The sequence below is a fragment of the Mercenaria mercenaria genome, chromosome 1, assembly GCF_021730395.1.
Source record: "Mercenaria mercenaria strain notata chromosome 1, MADL_Memer_1, whole genome shotgun sequence".
Classification (NCBI taxonomy): Eukaryota; Metazoa; Mollusca; class Bivalvia; order Venerida; family Veneridae; genus Mercenaria; species Mercenaria mercenaria.
Genome location: NC_069361.1, coordinates 40,977,010 through 41,000,968, shown reverse-complemented (window position 1 = coordinate 41,000,968; position 23,959 = coordinate 40,977,010). Strand labels below are relative to the sequence as shown.

Sequence of the window (23,959 nt, the reverse complement as noted above, 5' to 3'; positions counted from 1 at the left end):
AGCTTTTTAAGGTGGATAAAGGGATTTGATGTCCCGCCAACCATTGTTTTATATGTGAAGTGTATGTCATATATTCCAATCTGTTTGAATTCTACTGTATTAACTTACTATGAAAATTTTAAAACAATCTAAATATACATAGGTACGTTCAGTTTAATTTCCGTACATTATTATGCCAATCTGGGTTTCAGGCTGTCTGGAAACGACTGTAGATCTTCCAGATTTACCAGATTCTACTGTCTGTCATATCGCTGCTTCATGCACAGATGTTGACTGCTGTATCGGTGTTGACTATCTGAGACGTTCCTTGCAAGCGTCCTTTGCTATCGACTTCTGCAATTTTACAGTTCATGGGAACTTGGAGACGTTGACATTTAGCTTTGATATTATTGGTTTTCAGTGGGGTACTTTTTTCCCTTATGTGTGAATTGTAGAAATCAAATTTATAGTCAGTTTTGAATATAACGATTTCGACGTAATTTCCAAAATAAAAGGCTTCTAAATATTGATTTAAATATAGTATAAATAAATACCATCGTGACGTATTTGAATAATCAAACTTATTGCATATTAAGATACATAATATATGTTGGCAACTGAATAAATATCAACACTACCAGTAGACCTGCTTTACTGCTTAATGTAAATATTCCTCAAATCGTTTATACGTTTTAATGAATTCTCCTCAAATTTGCTTATCAAGTTATTGTATGAAGTGAAAACATTCTTTCTAAATAATATGAAATTTATTGATAACTGATATGTTTATTTTACCTTTTGACTTCATTTTTAGGACGCCAAGCCGAAGAAACTATCTTAGATCTCATTAGAATTAGGTTAGTATAGAATCACTTTCAAATTATTTTGCTATCGCAGCAGTCATTTATTTGAAGTTATTCCGCGCTTAAAAGGACGGTAAGCCATTTTATGAACGGTATTATACACTAAATGTACTGGATATTTTAAAAATTGAATCAGTCAATAGGTTCTAACAATATGTCATTAAAACTACATCTCATGATAGCCTAACTAATACAAGTACACTAAAAGAAGTCGTTTCAAGGAGAGACAGTAAAATAATGAAGATGTATCTATTTGCACAATAGCATAATAAATAATAAGCACATACACTTAGGCAGATAAAATCTTTTTCAAGGGTCTTATTAATATTGATGTCACATTTTATCAACAAAGACCGGTATAACGATAGGAGTTTCGTTTAAAAAACACGAAAAATACCAAAACTTTCGAGTCACAAGGAAGATTTTTTTTACCTTGCTTTCTAAATGAGCAATTACACATGCATTGACAAACTTTAGCAAAATAGAAACCATAATCTACTTTTTCTAAATGAAAATTGTGTATTAGAAGTTTTGTGACATATATCTGTAATACATGTTTGCTTATCTTGGAACAAGTGCGACGCCTTCTGGTGATACTGTAACGCTTTACGGGAATTGATGTTACGTTAAAACCTTCTTTCCGGTTTAACGTGACATCGACATAGATTATATTGCTTGTACAGCTTTTGATGGTGGAAGAATATCCCATGTTCCCTTTCGGTCATTGCTTAAAGCATTGGCAGACATCAGGGTAAATCCACCGTCCATCCGTCAGCCATCTTGATGGCTTCATCACTTAAAGTATTCGATACCAGAAGCAAGGTTTCGAACCAACACCGATGAGGACAAGAAAACGTCTTTAACAACTTGGCCATGAAGCACTACCCGCTCAGACCCTTTCTCAGAACAGGAAGTGTTCATAAAAAGTAGCAGTTTATATAAAAAAAAATCGATGTAACATACTTGTGAACAATTTTCAATTCCTTTCACTTTATACAAGTTATTTCATGCTAAATAGAAATGATAGTACAATCACATGAGCAATAAAAGGTGTCAATGTGTCAAAACTTAATTGGACTGCAGGTATACAATAGACAAGACCGAAAAACATTTCATCATTGACCTCTCTGTTGAAGTCTGTTTGGAATCTGAAGCTGCTTGTCAATTTGCTGTAGACATCTTCAAGAAAACAATGTTCCCTATTCCTGTGTGCAACCTAGATGCGGGCTTTAATATAGGAAGTATGTTGTGATTCAAATAACCTATTAAATATTATTTTTGTCTTTTGCTATTTATTTTATTACATACAAATTTATTGTAGCAAGTTTGTTGCATATTTGTATCCAATGATGAAAGTACTTTTTATGTCACAAAATAAGGCCACAAATATTTTACATTGTACGCTCACAATAACTTGTGCTGCAACTTATTGCATTTTAATCTCAAACTAGACCTTAAAAAATACTTACATGAGATTTATGTTTTATGTTTTATCTTTCTGTTAATACTTCGATCGATTTACCATCACTCTTTTCCATTTTTTTGTTATCTTCGCTACCTGGCTTTCGTCTACATTGCATGCGATTTTATCATATTTTAATGAAACACATATTTGTTATGTGCAGATTTTTCGCTAGATAAGTGGCTGAAAGACATTGGTAGTTCTCTGGAGGATAATTTGCCTACGTCAGTAGTTTTACTGCTTCTTAAACAGCTAAATATTGATAAGTTTCAACAGAGACCAACATGTTCTGCATCTGATTTTAAGTATGAGAATGCTTCGAATGGATGGAGTTCAGGTAGTAATTTATCAGTCATGCTGTAGTATCATTTATTGTGGTTAGATACTTTTATCTGTTTTTGTTTGCTTTATACATGAATATTTTTTTCTTTTCCTTTTATATGACCGTGATTCTAAAGTCGGGTACAATTTATTCCCAATACTATACTTAAACACTTTACTTGATTCTAATTGAACTTTTACTACTCTTGCCATTAAAGCATCAACATTAATTTTTTCTGACAGTTTAGTTATAAGTCATAACATATAAGGTTTTAAGTCCTTAAAGCATATTTTACATAGGAAGATTCCTATATTACTAGACTGTCTTTGGTACCGAGTTGTTAATATAATCGTCAGTTGATTGATTTCTTTCAAGAATTTTCATAGTGGCTGTAGATAGCAATAACTTTAGTTATCAATAACTGTACGATAGTTTTATGTATGATTTCAGAATGCAATGCATCCTTGATATTACCAACTTTACCGGAGGAAATAGTTTGCCATATGACCGACTATTGTACGGGAATAGACTGTTGCATATATCTAGACATACTGAGAACTAATATCCATGTTAAATTCCTCCTGGATACATGCAAATATAAACTCACAATGGCAATAGAGCGCTTAGAGAAAGAAATACTTTTGTTGGACTATAACTGGGGTTTGTATTCTTTATTATGTATCTCAGTAAAATATCTAATTTAACGTTTATATTTTAGCTCTCTGAAAATGGTGTTTGTATGTAGCAAAGTTTTACTAACTTGTGCCTTTAGCATGCATTCAGATTTAATGATGTTTTTATTAATGCCCCTCAAAAGCATTTATTCTATTTTTAATTATATATCGGTACTATCAAACTGAAGATAGAAAAGTGAACAAAATCGTAATTACTTTAAGTGCAATTGACTAGCCGCCATCTATCAATCAGGAATTTAGAAAACCAATAATGGAATAATATTTTTAGATAAGTAATTGCAATTCTTTCGCTTGAAAACTTTGTTAAAGAAACTCTGACGAATATAAGGCGGAGTTAAGTCTGCATTGGCTACCAGTCAATTAAATCAAAGTCTTACAAAAGGAATACTACACTGCAAAACAATAATGTATTTCAGGTGAAACGAGTCATTTTTCCCTTGGAGGAGTTTTCCAAATAGAGTAGGTATTTGTATTCTTCAATCATACTGTTTATTTCAAATATGCATGGGACAGTATTATTTATAGGTCAGTTTGAAAAAGGACATACTTTCTTTCAGTATTCTATTCATTTGTTTATCCATTAATTCACGAACTCGGATTTTTCCCTTTAAACGTATCTTTTCTGCTTAACACAGCAAATTCGATACTCAGTCATTTTGCTATACTTACACAGAACGCACGTTGCTATATGTTTAACTTGGTACTTATTTCTAAGAAACGAACATACATTTTGTTTGTTTTAGATACAAAATTGATGATCTACAGAGCAAGAAGAAATTCGTTCTCAATGTAAATCTGAAGATCTGTTTTGAGCAGGAAGAATGTCTATTCAAATTTCGCGTCCTTACAGACGCATATATTCCCAAACCATTGTGTGACTGGAACGCCGGACTCATAATTCCAGGTTTGAATGAAGTTACAACAAGTAAAAATACAATTAAGATAATACAGGTATTTGTAATAGCATTTGCGATCTGATTTTTTTTTCTAAAACTTCTTGATATTATCACTTGTTTTATCTTGATGTAGAATGTAAATTCATTTTACTCGGTCTAGTGAAAGAATACGTTAAAAGATGGAGTTTTCCTGAGTAAAAAAAACACTACTCAGCGACAAAAGGACGTTTGTATCGCACATGCATTCTAACATTTTGTCTTTTCAGTGATGATTATAATAAGACAAACTTAAAAAGCAGGAACCACATCACAAGGCTGATCAAACAATACATAAGGCCATAAATGCATGGGTTTTTGAACCACCCAAGCTGAAATGATGCAGATTAAAAACTAACATATCGTAAATGTCTTGCTGAACAATCTATTAAGACATCCACCGGTTATATAACAAAGATTATATTTAAAATTTGTTAGAGATTACGTGAGTGTAATAAATAGACAAATAAAAGGAAAATAACGACATTTGTTTCAACAATGGGTTTCACAACCAAGATAAATCAGGTACATGTTGATATATGTATTTGATATTGCTTTATGCATAACTACATAATACATTGAACAAATGTTTTTGTGTCCGCAGACTATTTATTGGCTAACTGGATGGACGATGCGGGGTATGGCACTGACGTTGACGCTCTTAAGGATTATATGATAGAGAAGCTTTTTGATACCTTGGGTATTGCCAAATACATTGACGCAAATGAGTGCACTAGAGAGACATATCCTTTCGCGAATGCCACAAATAGCTGGACGACAGGTAATTTGTTTTCATGACCGCATTAGCCACAAAATGGACGACATAAAGCAGAAAATACTCTACACAATACGAATACCGATGCATTGATTATATTTAATAAATGTAAATAATTAAGACATTCCGTGTCTATTTTTATGCACTTTTATAATGTGTAATCACGTAAACTGTTGTGTGAACTTGTTTTGAGGTATCACTGCACATTTAATAGATATAATTAGAAAATGTTGCCTTGCGATGAAATTGTTCATGAGCTGTTTTATTTTAGAATGCCCGAAGACCATAGACGTCGCTGTTCTTCCAGAATTTATAGCATGTCATATACCGTCTTACTGTACCGGCGTTGACTGCTGTGTTTACGTTGATTTAGTGAAGCGTTCCTTCAAACTTTACGTGCACCTTGATCCTTGCAACTATATATTTGCAATCGGTATTGATCAATTTGGATTAAACATATCACTCCTTGAGTACGACTGGGGGAAAACTGAAGAATTTTCCATGTTTGGCGTAATGCGTATAAGGTATGTAAATATATATTTTTAAGACATATTAGTTTAAAGTATAAAGTATCACGACAACATGTGAGAATATATATATATATATATATATATATATATATATATATATATATATATATATATATATATATATATATATATCAGCAAGATGCGTATATACCTATATATAGATGCATGCAAAGTAAGAAGGTAAGATAACAATATCTCTATTCCAATTACGAAAACTGTTTTAGATGTATACAATTGTTTTTTTCAATATTTACATCATACATGAGTACTATTATATAGACAGATATAATAGACCTATTACATATAAATATGTGTCCTTTATGAGCATGTAATTATTATTTGTATGTATTTTTCCTGTGAATTACTGAATGCCGTTTCATTTTTATGTTGGATTTTATTCACATTTAAATACTATGTACATGTACCAGATTTTGATTAATATGTATTCATTCATTTATTTTACAGTTATTCAGTTACTAATTTGGATGCAGAACACCAGTATGTCCTGAATTTGAAGATGTCTATATGTTTCAAATCAGCCGCTTGTGATGAAAACATTATCCTTTTAGAAGACACAAGAATACCGAAAATAGGTTGTGAATGGAATACATCGCAATCGGGTATAAATGTGATAATGTTTTAATGAATTTCATGAAACAAACATATATCAGCCGACTTAACACGTTAGCAAGATAAACATAAAGATATAGTCATCTAAGTGTTGCATTGCTTAATGAGCTTAAGCTGTTACATGGAAAATTTAAATTTAATGTTAAGGCCTATTTGATTTCTTGACCCAGACGAAGAACTATCGCTTGTACATGTCACTAGTATATTCATTAATTTTCAAAAAAAATGAGTAAGCTGTTGCTTAAATTATGGCCTGTTGGACCTTCTATATTTTTATTATGTTACAGGTACAACTGCTGCTAATACGGGCGAGATTGTATTACATTATTTTATGTCCTCCTTAATGTCTTAATGTATTAACTTGAATTTGTCTATACATTTTTGAGTTTATATTCGTCATGTTTAAAATCATATAATTATACACTACGGTAGGGGTCCTTAGAACGTGGCTATTTCTTAAGGAACTTTATCTCTGCTTTTGCAAAATTTTCGTCAAGGAAAAAAGAATTATTTAATACAATGTAAACCTGTCTTGTTATTAAAGTTTCTAAAAAATTTCTATTCGGGCACTTTTGAAGAATCCATCATCGGTTCCTCGAATATGTTTTGGATGGTTACGAGTCGAATTGTGTTCACATATCTAGCAGGACACTGTAACGAACCTGTTTCTGTACACCTAATTTTCTTCGTTTAACTAGATAACGATGTAGACATTGACGCTTTCCAGGTGACTGAAACGGATGCTATTAAAGATTTTAAGGAAGTTGATTTTTAAGTTCATACTAATTGGTCAATAATTATATAACGTTGAAATAACATGAGGATTCGTATCCAAATTGAGTCGTCAAATGCGTACAAAATGTATTTACTCTTATATTCAGTATGAAAATACGAACCCTTTATTGTTAGAGCAACAGGTTAAGAATGGCTAAAGTTTTTATAACGGGCACTAGAAGACTTTCTTCTCCAAAGTATTACAACGCACTGTTTGGACAAAAAATAATTTACTTATAGATGTATGTATAGTTCAACTTAGTAAGCATCACTATTACATTTCCAGTAGTTATGCAATAATGCAAGATCTTAATGTTTTCAAATGATTTATACAGATTTTAACCTAGATCAGTATTTAGAGAGGATTGGTAGCCAGATTGAAAACATTGGAGACACTTTACCCGATATTGCAGCCGATAAACTTCTTGAAACCCTTGGCGTTTCTATGTTCATGCTTCAGACGCAATGTAAACCTTCAGGCGGAGACGGGAATACCCTAAGGAATGGTAAGCAGAACAAATAAATTAAAAAACATGCATGTTTTTTTCAAAAGGATTGAAAAGTTATAAAATGTAAAGAACCATGCTTCGTATTAAATCGAATTTGCACTGTATAAAAAAAGTACCAAGCGACGTAATTTTCAATGAAAATGTAATGTACTTACAAGTAAGGAAATAATATAAAATATTCAGAGAATATGTCCCAACCAGGAAAATATGTCTGTGAATTAAGATGTATGGACTCGTTGCTGATTAAACCATAACACTTGCAAAATATCAAAGAACCGTACTTTGCGCGTATACCTTAATATTTGCTCTAAAAATTATATGAACTGTACTTGCTTAAGTTTACTTTTAGCAGTATAAAATGTGCTTTTCCTGATATATGTTCCAAAATCTAACGAAATTGTTACAAATATGTTACTTTTACCATATTCTTGTTTCCATTGTAATTCTAGCTTAAGTAAAGAATTACAATAAGTCTTATTAGAAGATTGCAAATATCGTAACATTTACAACTCTAGTTGAATTTCATACCGAATTCAATAATAGTGTTGTTACAAAGTGACTATTTTCTGTGGTTTAGTGGAATATTTGGCTATTTTGTACGTTTTGTGCATATTGCTATAAAGGAATGGAATGTAGAACGAGAAATATAATAGCCGAATCATTCCCTTTGTATCTATGATTGTTCAATCCGTTTAAGTTTAAAAACATAAATTTCCTTTATTTCAAATCTATAACAATGTAAAGTGTAGAAGTCACATCTGAGGGCCATTAAGCTCTTATTGTTCAGTTAAGTAGTCAAGAAAGTACATCTATAACCTATGGTATTTTGTACAATTTGAAATCGCATATTTTCTATTTCAGAATGCGATCAGCTAGAAATTGAACTCACAGCAGTACCTGACATTATGACATGTTCTATACCTGTCCATTGCACGGCAATCGAGTGTTGCATCAGTATTCCTTTGTTAGGCAGAACAATAAGTGTATCAGTCGACCTGGATGCTTGTGGTTATCAGCTTACAGTTAGGCTGGAAAGATTTACAAAACATATACAATTGTTTGATTACACATGGGGGACTTGGCAGAAACTTGATATCAATGGCGTTTTCGTTTTACAGTGAGTAAATGTGGTTTATTGTATGTCAATCAATAAAAGGATTTATCATTTGTACGTAGTTGATAGCAGACGTGTATTTTGTTTTAATGTTTGAAATGCCGTGATACAATGTAGCAATGTTTTCTCTGTGTACTGTATATTATATACACTAGAATAATATCACATACTTTTAGATATTATTGAAATTATGGTTTAGGGGCTAGACTAGTGATATCAATGACACATTTTTGAAGTGTAAATAGCATGATCTATGTTTTGCAGGTATCGACTGGATGATTTGAAATCAAGCAAACAATTCGTTGTTTTTGTACGCGTACTTGTTTGCTTTGATCGAAACAAGTGCAGTTTGGATATAACAATCGTCGACAGTTTGTTGCTACCTAAACCGCTATGCAACTTTAACGGAACCTTCAAACTTCCTGGTAATAATAGTTAACCACATTGAAAGGAGACTGAATAAATATTCTGTTATAAGCTGTACTGTTGAAAATGTTAAAGTCCATAGCTCTTCCACTTGTAAACTAAATGATATCAATATCAATAGGGATTATTCTATTGTGTCCATTTGTTGGCCAGTGTAAATACAAAATAAAAGCCCTGGACCTAAACGTTGTCTTAGAGAGTGTTAAAGTGTTTATGTAAGCTGATTTCTCAGCAATTTCTTACACATTGCTTTCAAACTCATAACTCTCTAGAATCATCAATGGTCCCACCAAACCATGCTCCAATAGCTCGTATCTACATTTTTACAACATTTTATCAATCTATAGCTCACCATTGAGTACACAGTAGACTGTATGAAAGAGTGAGCTATATGATTATCCTAAGTCCGTCCGTCGTCCTTCTGTCTTACGTCGCTCATGAACACGTTGAATGGTGTTTGGTTATTTGCAAGATTGCTTCAGTATCAACAGAGTTATGACCCCTTGAATTATTCAAATCTTTCATATTGCATATAATTAACACATTCAATTTTAAGGCACATTTCTTGAGTAACTTATCAGAATATAAGCATAAATGTCAGATAAGAAATAAGTATAATCTTGTTTTTTTTCCATTTTTTACACATTAAATACACTCTTTCTTGTTCAATCATCGTGTAACGCATTCATAAATCTTATGGCCACAATATCACAAAAAAAGTATTTATAATTAACACATCGTTCAAAAGCAACAGCGTTATAGTATTACTATTGATTACAATTGCTATGTATAAACACTAGATAACTAACTTGCTCAACTATGTGTGACTTGCCCTCTTGCTATATTTAAATATTTTCGTAAAGTTCTTACAATGTATATGTAAGTTAATAACTCTGAAAATTTTGAAGGGTTAAATGATAGAAACGTAATGCCTGAATAGCCTAGAACGCTGTTTTTGTTCTTGCTTTTTGTTTCTGATTACTTCTAAATCTACAGAAACATGGCAGTTTATCTTCTTCCAATCAACACGAAAAAAAAGGTTGAATAAAATGTCATGACATTGTCTTCAGCGCATATTGATTGTAACTACTCGCATCTAATTACTTAAGACAAGTTTACTTTTAGATTTTTCGTTTGACAAATGGATCACAGATAATACAAACAAAGTGACAGATGACCTTACAGATATTTTAAGATCAAAGTTGTTTGAGGATCTTGGAATTACACCGTATTTACTGAACGATGAATGCAGTAAAATTGATTCATCACCTGATGGATGGGTGACAGGTAAAACTGATTATATTGTGTACGCATAAATATTGAGAAGTTTCATGTCTGCTATTGTATCTTCAACTGATATGACAACAGTCTATTATTAATATGTTTTACATCTAAGAAAGGCATAGTATTGCATGTTGTTTATCTTATATCAAGACAATTATATTGATTAAACTTTTTCAGACTGTCCACTGAATTTGTCACTTCCTGTGCTTCCAAATAACACAAACTGCCACCTATTGAAGCACTGTACTGGATTCTCATGCTGTGTGAACGTTCCCTTACTGCAAAGGTCATTTTCATTTCACCTGGATCTAGATAGCTGCAATTTTGCACTCAACGTTGGCATCGAGAAACTTCGAAACAATCAGTCACTCATAAACTATGAATTTGGTATAATATTTATACGACATCTTTTCAAATATTCATTGTAACACAGTATCTTTTTTATGATTTTTGTCTGCATACGATTACAAAGGCCACTTGTACTGGATTATCGTTGTTCTTAGTATATTCTCACCTTATACATATTACAATTTATCTACTTAACATTTGTTTTTATATGGACATTATTATATTTTATTATCTTTTCCTAATTGTGGAAAGTAGCCTTTTTTCCTTGTTTGGTAAAGATTTATTCTTCTTGTTCTTCAGGTCGAAAGGAAACAGTCGATTTGTTTGGAATAGTTCAGCTCAGGTTAGTGGCAAAATCCCTGTCTCAGGTAAAACGAAATAGGGAAATGAAAGATGATGTAAAATATATCTAGAAGATAAGTTATTTTGTAATTGTATAGCAGTCAGGACTATGGAGAGTTAGGTCTATTTTTTAACTGTTACTTGTATTGTTTATTCCTGCTGCCACATTTTCCGTTATGAGCACAAAATACATCAATTTCTTGTTAAATCCTATTTCTGATAATTACTTTCTTTAACATTTGTCAAAGGTATGAATATTGCTGAATTATCTAGAATGTTTTATTGAATCTATTGATTTTATTACGCCCCTTTATGGCTCTAACTATAACAGTGCAATATTAAAAGTAGTGCTTTTCTAACCATGTAATTACGCATAACATCTATTTGGAGAGCTGTTTTTTTGCTGTGACGTTATATATTGTTTTACTTTTATGACAGGTGTGCTTTGAGGTAACACCAAAACTTGATTAGATATGTTTCGATAATAAGAGCATGTTCTATCTAGTACTGAATAGTAATTAATTCCCGGTTCTATGTACTTAGCTTGGATCTGGTCTGCATCAGTCACAAACGGTTTATATTACGCGTCCTGCTATTCAATTTTTGATGTTTATTATATAGTAAGTAGGTATAAAAAACTTGTACAATATTCACCATTTCAATATGAAGAACCATTAAAACTCATCTAACAACTCCGAAAGCAAAATTATGATTTTATTTGCAGAAATAATAAATGCGTTTCAGCGCATACCGGATTTTACCGACATAAGGGTAACTATTCAAAAGATTATGAAACAAATTACTATGTAGTTATATTTGAGATGGGCTTCGTAAATCATGCGAGTATACTCATTTAGGATTCCAGATTCCGAGAAAAGTATTGTCGTTCAAAGTTTAAGTTATATAGAAGTTGACACTATTTAGACAGTTCTGTTTGGTTTGGTCATAAATGTTGTGACAATCAAATAAAGTCAAATAAAGTTTATATAATAATTTTATATCCATTTAAGCTATACAATTGTTGATGAGAAAGACTTGTCAGTGTTCAAACTCTCGGCAGATGTTGGTATATGCTTAGATGCAAATATGAAATGTGACCCTGTAATATCATTGCTTGAACACGTACCTATGCCGAAACCACTGTGTAATTGGGATATGGGATTCAGAATTCCAGGTATAGTTTGTTGACCCCGTTTCACATCCGTTCGAAACTCACGAAAGCATAGGTGCCAATATTTTGAACTTAAATTAATCTAGAAGCATTATATGTTTTGGCTAAATTATTTTTCAATCACAGGTGCATTAAAAACTGTATTCGGTATGATGATGCGATGTAGAGGGATTTATTTTTCAGCTAAACTTTTTTGATCAACAGCCTATGTCAATTTAAAATGACTTTGATTAATCTAAATGCTTTCTTGAGATCAATAAGTATGTCAAATATTTGGCCTTAAGTGTAAGGTAAAAAAAATGCAAAAAATAAAAAATGCAATATAAAATAAAATACAGACAAGAAATGTTTTCTTTAGATTTCAATATAGCTGTTTGGCTTGAACAACATGGATTAACGAAATCTTCACTTAAAGGCACAATTCTTGCAAAACTGTTAGATTCGCTTGGATTATCTCAATACCTGCAGGATGATGGATGCAGATTTTTAGAAATTCCATACAAAAATAGTGTTGACGGTTGGATTACAGGTAAAGCTAATTTTGCAAACAACCTTATTCAACATTTTTATTGTGATTAATGCGTTGCAATGGAATTGATTAAGGACCATTGATAAACAAATTGTTAAATTTTACATTAGAAAGGTACGAGAAATGTAACAATGTTATATAAGTCATAAACTGATATGTAGTTAGCGCTATTAAATAACGTATGCCAAAACTACTGTATCAGTCCATTTATTATCTTTTTGTTATCACATAATAAATACTATTTGTATGATTTAATTTTTTGTATATATTTAAGATTGTCCATTGGACTTGTCCTTACCCAGGCTGCCCCAAGAATTACGATGCTATGTTCCGAGTTACTGTACAGGTGTTGAATGCTGCCTTAATGTTGATGTATTTCGAAGAGGCTTTAGTGTTGTTCTTTCTATGGATGCGTGTTCCAACAGACTTGTAGTCAGCATAGACAATCTTAAGCTGAATGTGTCTCTTGTGGATTATGAATGGGGTATATTGTTATGTATGAAAATTACATTTATTAGAAAAGTTATACTCTTTCATTGTGACCTATTATTAGGGTTTTCTTCCCTTTTAACATTGTGTCCTTTCATTTTAAACTTGCATGTAACTATATACTGAATGACAAATATTACATGATTTTGTTATAAGCATTATAATCACCATTACAAGGATAGCCATGCTAGATTAACATAAAGTCCTAAAAACACATGCCAATATTTATTTAATGATATAATATTTTTATTAGTTCATTTTCATGAATACAATTATGGTCTTCATAATTCCTCATCATTGTTAATGCAAGGAATGTGGTTATAATTTTCATTTTTTTCACAGGCTCTACAAAAGCGATGTCATTAATGGGTGTTATTAAAATAACGTGAGTCCAAGTTTTACTCTTTAATCCAATTATTCATTTACAAGGTTGAAATATAGAATTTTACTTTAAATCATTGAAGTATTATTACCAGTTCTTTAGTTATTGTATTATTCTTTTGTCATACTACATATGACATTTTATACCTTCCTTTCAACATTGACCAAACAGATACAGCATTCGCAATTACGAGGAAAGTAGACAGTTTGGAATTGACATAGGTTTAACAGTATGCCTTAGCCATGACAACTGTGAGTTTCAAATGACATTACTGGACAACAAAACATTGACAAAACCACTATGTAGATGGGACGCAGGATTCATGATAACTGGTATTTATAAACTCGTCAACTAAAACATTTCATAAAAAAAGAGTTTAGATCTCTTTATTTAGAAGAGCTTGTGACTTACCAATAAAGTGATGTACTCTGTGTATCTATTTAAATTGATTAAATAAAGCAAGTCTTTCCAAGATACATATTTAAAAATGAATAAATATTTATAGGTTTTATCAGATTGGAAAGATGATAAAGGATATAAAAGCGTAAAATGACTATAAAATATAAGTAAAATATAAACTATAAGAGAACACAGATTTGAAAGTGGTGGCGTTAAGATTTTGACAATAGTTCTATATATTTACATTTTATAATTTTTTTGCATACGACTTAAAGATTTTTCTCTGGACAATTGGCTGCAAGAAAATAACATACTAGACGTAGCTAACCTTATGCCAAATGTAGTGGATAAGCTTATGAAAGAAACTGGTTTAAAGCAATACATGCAGACGGAACAGTGTGATCGGACTGGAACGCCTTATTCGCCTTCAGAGAACCAGTGGCGTTCAGGTTTGTTGCATTTTTTTCTTTTTCCATTACACATGCATCTAAGCTTTCAGTTCAAATTTCAGTATTTTGCATAAAGTTTAATAAAATTGTGTGTTTACTTTAACAGAAAAAGCATTACATATAATTGGATAACGAAAGAGATCGGTGCAATAACGGGTAAATTCAATGTTATACAATATTCATGTTTTGTTTCTGATCTCACAAAACACTTTATTCGTTTTGTATATGTTAAAGGGTGTTGATGAGTTTGCTTTGCATTATAGATTTTTGTTGTTGATTTACTGTTTAATACTATTACTTTTAGACTGTGAAGATGAGATACAGTTGCCAGATCTCCCTCAGACAATGTCTTGCTACATATCCGACATTTGCACCAGTATTCAATGTTGTGTTGACGTCTCCCTAATAAATAGATCATTTGAGATTTTGCTTAAACTTGACAGATGTCTTTACCTGCTAGAGGTGGAAATTGAAAACCTGAAATTGAATGTGCCTTTGGTCAATTATAATTTCGGTTAGTATAGTGAAAACGAAACTAGAACATATGTATAAACTATGTCATATAAGAGAATGTATGCAATGATTTGAAATGGCGAATGTATTAGCTCAAATTAAAACAAAGGGTAAATGAGGAATAAAATCGTCTTCTACGAGTGCAAAACTTAGAAGTGCGGTTCGAATCATTAACTAGCGGACATCAAATTTGTTAAAGCAAGGTACTTGGTTTAATATTTGGTCTCATGACATGAATCAGATGTGGAGGTAAGATAGTTTATAAGTTACATGATTGTGCTAGTTGTCAAAAAGATTGTTCCAGTGAAATCTTTGGACAGAATTGGTGGACATCACAATGAACGGTGCTTTATATAGATACGTTGGGAAAACTATTTTGTAAAAGTGAAAAGCTGAAGATGTCTTTTACGTGAAGTATATGATGGTACCTCTCTACCAAATTAATTCAAGACAGTTCCTTAGGACCAAATATGGGGTGACAAAAGTTGCTGTTTTAAAATAGATTTGGCAATTTGGATCAATCTGCAACTAAATACACATAAATTGTTCAAAACTGAAAGAAAATTTTAAACGATATATATGTATCATTGTAACTAGTGGTCCCTTGCCTATTCGTTCAAGAAAAGTCGCTGGGAGCACATATATGTCTGCCGCAGGGTCAATACATTCATACATGGAAAATGAAACTTTTTTGTAAAAGGTATATTTTCCAAAGAATCTTACTTTTCTTGTGTCATAAGTTGGTGCTCCACTACCTAGTTAGTAAGTTAGTGTCATATTTAAGGCTAAAACAATTGTCACTTTGTACATAAAGCTTGGTGGATACTCATTAAACTTGGTCAGAAGTATCACTGAACGTCTCTTCAGTTAAGTCAGCATGACAGCACTTTGGGACCTCAAAAGCCATAATCCTAAAACATGCGGGTAAAGCCATCTTTAATTGGCCCTTTCTTATTCTGTAAGATCAGGTGAGCAATAAAGGGCTTGTATGACCAAATTGTTTCCTTAATGATAAAATAGTATAAATGTATTTTGATATTATTAATAAACACAGCCATACTGAACAAAACAAAAAAAAAAAAAACACACAAAAAAAAAGTCCCGTGATTTATGAGAAACGAATGCTATTATGACTTATTTTGCATATACGACAAACAAAATAGTTGTTGTAACAACAGATCGTAATAGGATAATGTATGGCATTCTCAAACTGGCAAATAAAACATGAAAACAGAGAATTTAGGCGTAGGTTGTACGAACCGACTTAGATACCAAATACTCTGAACGATGTAATATCTACCTTTTTCAATTCAATGTGTTGCAGGAGAAGAAACCCAGGTCTACTTACTTGGTGTGGTGCGGCTAACGTAAGTGCTTTAATGCTTAAGGAACAGTTACGTTGTGTTAGATGTCTAGGCAGTAAACTATATAATTAAATAATAAAGATAGTTTTAAACATCGTATGTAATAATGCTCAGTTTTATCACCATTATTGTCTTTTTTTATGATATAATGATAACATTACAAATTTGATTATTATCACGAATAGGTATACTATTTTCATAATTATTTTACATTAAATTCCCCGTTTCATTGTTTGAACAGGTAACTAACATTATATGCTCTTTATTTAAGAAACATGTAAATAGAATTAAGAGAGACAATTTATTTTATGATTTTATAGATGTATTAATAACTCTTTATAAAGGATTGTTTGATATTATATCAAATGTTTTATTCAGTGTATATAATTAGGCATAGTTGTCATGCAAAACGCTTAAGCAACATTTTCTGCTAATTTTAAATATAAATTCAGATTCACAATCGAGAAAATGAATGAAACAGCATTCATAATTGATGCCCGCATTGATGTGTGTTTCGAAGAAGCAGAAGCGTGCTTATTATCTGTCACATTGTTAAAGCGTGCCAATATACCGAGCATTTTCTGCACTCATGGAACAGGGTTTAAAATACCAGGTACATTATTTCCCTAGTTTCTAAACTATCGTCGTACGTGTATGTAAAATATGTAATGATATTTATTGTAAGTATTGTTATTGTGTTACTATTTTTTGTCACAAATACACCTTATTAAAATGACTAGTCACTTTAAATAGCATAAAAATCGTGTATAACTTTACAGGATTTTCATTCGACGTATGGTTAAAAGAGAATGGAATAAGTACATACAGTAGTATAGACGGATCACTTCTGGATACTCTACTCAGTGTCTATGGTATTGATAAATACTTAAAAACAGAACAATGTAACATAGAAGACGTCAAGGCCAATGCAATGCAAGGTATTCAAATTTAAATACAAACAAATGAAAACTTTGAATAAACACGGTGTTATTATATTAAAGCAAATATTAAAATTAGAAGATTAAATGCAGTGCCGTAACTACTACTGCCTAGGTGTTTTCATCCAGAATACATTAAGTGTATTAATAAAATAAAACAACTAGAAAAACAAAAAGGCAGAACATTTAATATAAAGATCTTATACTCTTCCCTGTATTCTTACGAAGCAAAATGATCTTGTAATTAATTTGTTCAAATCAATTTTGTTGTGCACGTTGTACATTTTGTTTTAATTTTGTCGTTGTCTGTCTGAGAATTTGATTAATATATTGTAGACTTTATTAGGGTGACACATTAAGAAATGTCTAACTCATTCAATGAAAATGACTTTTCTTGACTTTTTTACTCACTAAAAAAATAGGTTGTATTAGTTATGTGTTAACGGCTACTCCCACAAACAGACACACATTTGTTTTCCCCAAACACGTTTACTTACTAGCAGTGTGTACTCGAAGCAAATTATTTGACTTAAAACACACCGTTCGAAGTAAGATTTGCAAATTTTCTAGTGAAGGGCACCTGCAACGCAATACATGTTCTCCTATTATTAACCCGAATTTCTCTCTTGTATGCACTATTTTGTAAGAATTCACAAAGGATCATTAAATCCAAAACCGTACCTGTATACAATTTCCCAGGCCAGTAGGTGTACTTGTAAACTTGATTTGCTCAGATATTATTCTGTAAAATGGCTTTAAAATGAATTATTTTGTCTTGCGGAATCTCAAATACTCCCTTGGAGGACCGCCGAACCCTTAGTTTTACACATACTCTAATTATTCACTTTGTCAACATGCAATTTTAGAATGATTTGCTTAAAATGGCTTTAAAAAGCTCCACTTATCTTGCAGACTTTCAAAAGTACCTCGGAAGGACACCCAAACCACCAACCGTAATTGATATTCTAGACTTGATGTTTTTATCAACCTGGTTTGCTTAGAGTTTTTGTCTGACATTGCTTTAAAATGAAGCATCTTATTTTGTATAATTTCGAAATATCTAGGGATGACCTCTGAACACCTATTCCTACCTCTACTGTTCAATTATTTAGGCTAGCGTTCTTGTCGTTTTTCGTGCAGAACTTCAAGAGGTTTCCACAAGGACCACCAAATCTCAATTTCTATTTGAAATCCAATTATCGAAGTGTAGTAGGGTAGAGTATAGGGGTGTACTTAAGTTTCCTAACTATCAAGCTAGCTTTTATACCGACATGGTAGAGTGTCAATCATAGATGCGAAAGGTCGCGGTTAGAGTCTCGGCAAATGCTGAAATGCACTAGCTAGGAGGGTGTATTTGTCAATATGATTTGCTCAGATATTTGTCTGAAATGGTTTTAAAATGCACCATTTATCTTGGAGATGTTCACACTTTCACAGTGAACTCCCTCATTACCTGTACTCTAATGATACAGGCTATATAGTAGGGTTCTTCTTAACAGTCTGATTTGTTCCGGAAATTCGCCTGAAATCTGTCTTAAATTGCAGTTTTTGACTTGTTAAGTTTTAAAATCTATCAGGACGACCCTGAGCCTTCATCCCTACATATACGTTTAATATTTAGGCTATTTAGTAGGGTGTACTTGTCAACCAGATTTATTAGATGTTGTCTAAAGTAGCTTTAAAGTGCACCATTTTGTCTGGCAAAATTTCAAATTGTCTCGGGAAGGACATCCAAATGTTCATCTCTACCTGTACTCTATTTATCCAAACTACTAGGGTTGTACATTTCAACCTAATTTGCGCAGACTTGTTTTGTCTGAAATGATGTAAAATTGCACCGTTTGATTTGGATAATTCAATTATTTATGTTAAAAGACCATGCCATGGAAACATACTCGGTGCAATGTTTATGGAAAACGTTAAAAATTCATGCTCACTTGTTAATTTAAGTCCATATGTATCCAACTCCCTTCTCCGAAAAAAATGTATCGGTGTTTGTTTCAGGTCTGGTTTTGCAGTGTTCTTTGTGTAAAATATGGTATATTACTTTAGAATACAATAGTTGAATTAATGGCAGTTTGATACTCTAACATATCCATAGTATGTAATATATATTTATTATTTTTGTCAATTTTGTCAAATATTTCTGATTTCTTTTAGCAAACTGCAATGTCAATCCGGATATCAGTATAATGTCGGATATGTCATGCGCCACTACTGAAACATGCCTTGGAATATCGTGCTGCGTACAGTCAGATATTCTGAAACGTTCATTTGAAATATCATTCGAAATAGATGTTTGCAGATATGTCATTGAGTTCAGCATTGAAACATATACATCATCCGTGCTATTAGATACGTCCGAATTGGACATTTGGAAAACATTTGAACTCCAGGGACTACTGAAGATCAGGTTTGTTTACAAATGCGACATATGTCTTCTTTAAATGAGAACATGCAACATTTTTCAATTTTCTATTTAAAAAAGAAACATTACAACGGATGTTAAAATAACTAAAATTATGAAAATTAAATACAAATAGAACTGATATAGCCTTTTAAACATTATAAACGTAATGAAATGGCAGTATTTTAGGGTACAGTGACATTATCGTTCTTTCCAGATAAAACAAAGCGTGGTATAATGGCAAAATAATGATAATTATTATTTAATGTGAACCTTTGTTTCAGTGTTTTCACTTTGACATTCAAACTCTGACTCATATGAATGACTTACTTCTTATTTATTCATTTACCAGAAATGCCCATAGAAGGAAAGAATGATGACGTCACTGTGCCTCACAAAAGTCTGAATAAATATTTTCAAATATTGTATATTCCCTTTTAATTAAATATAGCATGATTAAAGCAAGGTTGTTTTTAAACTATTCAGGGACTACAATTTCACTTCACTTGTAAAAGATTTTTTGATTGACCGGAGTGTTGCCTTTATGTTATGTCTTCCCTTTCTTCTCGGCAAACGTTGTTTTGGTCGTGTCTTCTGTTATCCGACTATCTGTCCGTCACAAAATCCTATTCGCTGTAAAATTCTTTACGCTCGTGAAGGGCTTTATAAAAAACAACTATTGTTTGGCACAGTGATCCGACGTCTTGTCACGTTGATTCACGGCAAGGCCATACAGTGAGATCAAAGGTTAATGACTATTTAATACATGTATATGCACTGTATATGTTTATGCCTTTGCAGGATTTTCAAATAACTTGGCAGAACAGTTTGCTGTCAGAACGCAACATTTAGTCACTTCGTTTCAAGGTATACGTCGGTCGCTGAAATCAAAAATCAAACAGCCTTTTTGTCGCACTATATCTTTCTTCTCCCATGAAGGATTTTCATATAACTTGCCAGAATAAGGCAACTAGCAGAGCACAACTGTTAGGCATGCCAATACAAGAGCGAGGTCGTACGAGGAGATCGAGTATTTCGTCTCCGCTCTATAATGATATTAATCTTTTCAAATCTTTTCAAATGTATTGGCATAAATGTTTGCAAAAATAAGCCCAGTTGACTGCGCAGAATACAATTTAAAGCCATATTGGCTCAGTTTCAAGGTCGGTTTTCGAATAGGTTAGGCATATCTCTAAACCCCTTACAGAATAATACCTGGCATAAAGGTTCCCACAGTGAATCTATATGCAGACCATGACTTCCGCACATGTTGTTTAACGCCAACGTCCCACGTTAAAGGTAATCGTCAAATATATGTTGTCCTGCCGTTTGTGTTTTTACACCCTTTAAAATTGGTTAAGCTCTTACAAAATGATTGACTTTATATGATGATATGCAGAACGCATAATAACTTTGAGTACTGTCAAGTCAAGGTGAAAGTCGTTTAATGTGATAAAAGGACACATCAACAGTATTTGATGTCTCTGTTATGTCGTTTTACAACCTTAAATGAGGATTGGATAGATATCAGAAACTTTATCACTTTATTGTACAATGTGCAGAACGTATCATTTAACCGTACTTGTAAAGGGTCAAAGTCGCATTGAAATCAACTGTGAAATAAGCAATAATTTTCTGATTGCTCTCTATCTTGAAATATCCTTGAACATTCTTGTAAATTCTTTTAGTCGTATTGATATATTGGCAAGTTTACAAAGTAAGTTCGTAGACTATGTAGATAGAATTACACGTCAACTCAACATATGTTTACATCCATGACAGATAATTGAATAACATGTCACAAATATTAACACCAAAGTGTTAATGTGTAGTATGCTACTGCCAGAATGTGGTTGCTGTGATAGGGTTATATACTCAGCAGTCAAGTATCAGACGGTATATATAGGACTGCTCCTTGTATCTAGTATTTGGACTGAGGCACAAAAGTTAGAGGTTTCTGCCTCTAATGGACAGACTAAATCAAACCCAGCCTGTTATAAATTTGGTTCTAGTACTACAGTATCATAGTCCATTTAAAGCTTTTTCGTAACTAAGTTCCAGGTCAATTGTAGGAAGCAGAGAGATGCTGTACATGTAAAAAGTATCTTTCTTGAAAAGCTTCATTCAACGTGTGAATGTTACTGTTTGGCTTTGTTCTGTTTTATCCAATAGATTCAATTGTCATTTCAATAACTTTAATTCTACGTTCGCAGTTACCGATTGATAGATATGTTCCAGAGGAGATTTTTTACCATTGATGTCAGCGTGAAGTTATGTCTGTCGGATGACGACCAGTGCGTCTTGGATATGCCAATTTTCCAAAGACAAATGGTTCCAAAGCCTCTCTGTCAAAATGAATTAGGATTTAGTATTCCAGGTAATGTACTGGCAATAGGAAACAGAACAGTTGACTCTATATGTCATCTATTATAATTGTACAAATGAGGCAGTGTAATTGCTTAACCAAAATATCTGTTATACCATGATTCATTATTTACATAAAGGAAGATCCAGAATTTCGTAGACACGCCTTATGACCGGATGAAAAAAAGAAGTAATGCGCTGAAAATATGAGTGGTATTACTTAACAGTCTTCTTCAAATGAATTTTTAAGAACAAACATCTGTAAGTGCTATTGAAGTATCACTATAACAAATGTAAATAAATCACCCATACAATGAGCGCAGAAATTTGAAACAATGTTTTGTTTTCATCAGGATGCATTTAAAGGTGACGTCTTTGGATACAAGGTACTTGGCACACGAAAGATATTGCACTTTTACGAATAAGAGTACCTATATTCAAACATAATACTCATGCGTCATAGTTGCCTAACAATCAGTTATTTTCTAATCAACTCTTATATTATCATCATTGTTATGCGAACATGCTATATGCTGAAATAATTAATCACTATGAGTCTTAAAAATATATATTTATTTAAAACATGAAATCGTTATTCGATTGTTATGCCTTTTGCAGACTTTTCACTTTCAAAATGGCTTGCTGATGAAGGTTCAAGCAGTGCAATTTCTGTTTTACCAAGCGATATGGTTAACAACTTAATTGATGATTTAGGAATATCAAAATACTTGCTTCAGGATAGATGCACTGTTACATCTGCAGCGTGGAAATCAGGTAAACGATTTATATCTTTGCAGAGAATTGGACTTACAAAAGGTCGGGAAATAACTTCGTTAACTATGCAGTTCTATTGAGTTTTTCAATATTGTTCTGTACAATATAACGTTTTATTCTATATCTATTTTATCTATCCAATCGCGAACGTTCATTTGCAACACGTGACCGTACAATATATTACGGTATTTGGACGTACGTGCGTACAAAAATCCTGTATTTTCTGTATTTGGACGCACGCGCGTACAAAAAATCCTGTATTTTCTGTATATGGACGATTCAACAGTCCCATGTTAAACATCCATAAACCCCGAAACGCGTGAAAATGTTCCGAATGTAAATCGGATGAAGTAGGCACTCTATGTACAGAGTTTGATTATTTGTCTTGAAATCAGGATTTAATTGTCGTTTTTTTTTTTGTTTACAACACACAAAAACGATTCAAGTGATGACAATGCTATCTGATTTAGATATTAACACGTTCGTTAATAATCAAAAACCTAAAAATACAGTAAAAAAACATCATCAGATGTTGGAATATTTTAAAAGTGGCTAAAAGAAGCCGTTCCGGACGAAACTAAGAAATTGGAAGATATCAGCCTTGACTGTCTGAAAAGCTACCTCAGAAGTTGTTATTTAACGGTTAAGAAACAAAATGGAGAAAATTATGAATGGCAGCGGACGGGGTTTCGGCACCCAAAGCATGTCCGCTCTCTAATTCAGTTTTCATCGGATCTTCACCAAACTTGCTGACAATGTTGTGGGCATAACATCTCGGCAAAATTGTAACAGGCACTCTTGGATTATGGTCCTTGAATTACTCGAAAAACGGAGAATTTAGCCTTGTTCGCTATATTAAGTCGAACAGTTTTCATCCGATTTTCACCAAACTTGCTGACAATGTTTGTGGGCATAATATCTCAGTCAAGTATTATAACCACCCAAATCGCCAAATGGCTGTTGTAGGGAGGTTGCACCATATAATTTATTTAATACTGATACGCAGAAAAACAACATTCAATGAATTACGTATATTACGTATGAAGTGAAATAAATATAGAATAAAAAGCTTATTTAAGGCCTAACATTGTTCTGTATAATATATATTTGCCCCCATACCAAGCTGGGATAATACAGAAAAGGAAGGAATACAATATTCAGTGAAACATTTTTAATTTAAACTAAGATAAAATAG

General features: G+C 32.4%; 1 protein-coding gene across 1 annotated transcript in view; it reads left to right on the top strand.

The window, feature by feature from the left end:
* Positions 1-23,959, top strand: part of LOC123523235 (uncharacterized) — a 183,594-nt gene that overhangs the window by 70,800 nt on the left and 88,835 nt on the right. Inside the window, exons 48-76 of the mRNA XM_053542021.1 lie at positions 192-404; positions 794-836; positions 1,926-2,083; positions 2,468-2,641; positions 3,077-3,286; positions 3,738-3,780; positions 4,065-4,225; positions 4,858-5,034; positions 5,300-5,552; positions 6,024-6,178; positions 7,298-7,468; positions 8,333-8,588; positions 8,850-9,010; positions 10,137-10,298; positions 10,473-10,682; positions 10,944-10,986; positions 11,996-12,159; positions 12,515-12,685; positions 12,960-13,169; positions 13,517-13,559; positions 13,728-13,888; positions 14,231-14,404; positions 14,709-14,918; positions 16,242-16,284; positions 16,734-16,894; positions 17,061-17,219; positions 19,380-19,632; positions 21,840-22,003; positions 22,609-22,764. Coding sequence (XP_053397996.1) covers positions 192-404; positions 794-836; positions 1,926-2,083; positions 2,468-2,641; positions 3,077-3,286; positions 3,738-3,780; positions 4,065-4,225; positions 4,858-5,034; positions 5,300-5,552; positions 6,024-6,178; positions 7,298-7,468; positions 8,333-8,588; positions 8,850-9,010; positions 10,137-10,298; positions 10,473-10,682; positions 10,944-10,986; positions 11,996-12,159; positions 12,515-12,685; positions 12,960-13,169; positions 13,517-13,559; positions 13,728-13,888; positions 14,231-14,404; positions 14,709-14,918; positions 16,242-16,284; positions 16,734-16,894; positions 17,061-17,219; positions 19,380-19,632; positions 21,840-22,003; positions 22,609-22,764 — 4,659 coding nt within the window. The remainder of the gene's footprint in view (positions 1-191; positions 405-793; positions 837-1,925; positions 2,084-2,467; positions 2,642-3,076; positions 3,287-3,737; positions 3,781-4,064; positions 4,226-4,857; positions 5,035-5,299; positions 5,553-6,023; positions 6,179-7,297; positions 7,469-8,332; positions 8,589-8,849; positions 9,011-10,136; positions 10,299-10,472; positions 10,683-10,943; positions 10,987-11,995; positions 12,160-12,514; positions 12,686-12,959; positions 13,170-13,516; positions 13,560-13,727; positions 13,889-14,230; positions 14,405-14,708; positions 14,919-16,241; positions 16,285-16,733; positions 16,895-17,060; positions 17,220-19,379; positions 19,633-21,839; positions 22,004-22,608; positions 22,765-23,959) is intronic.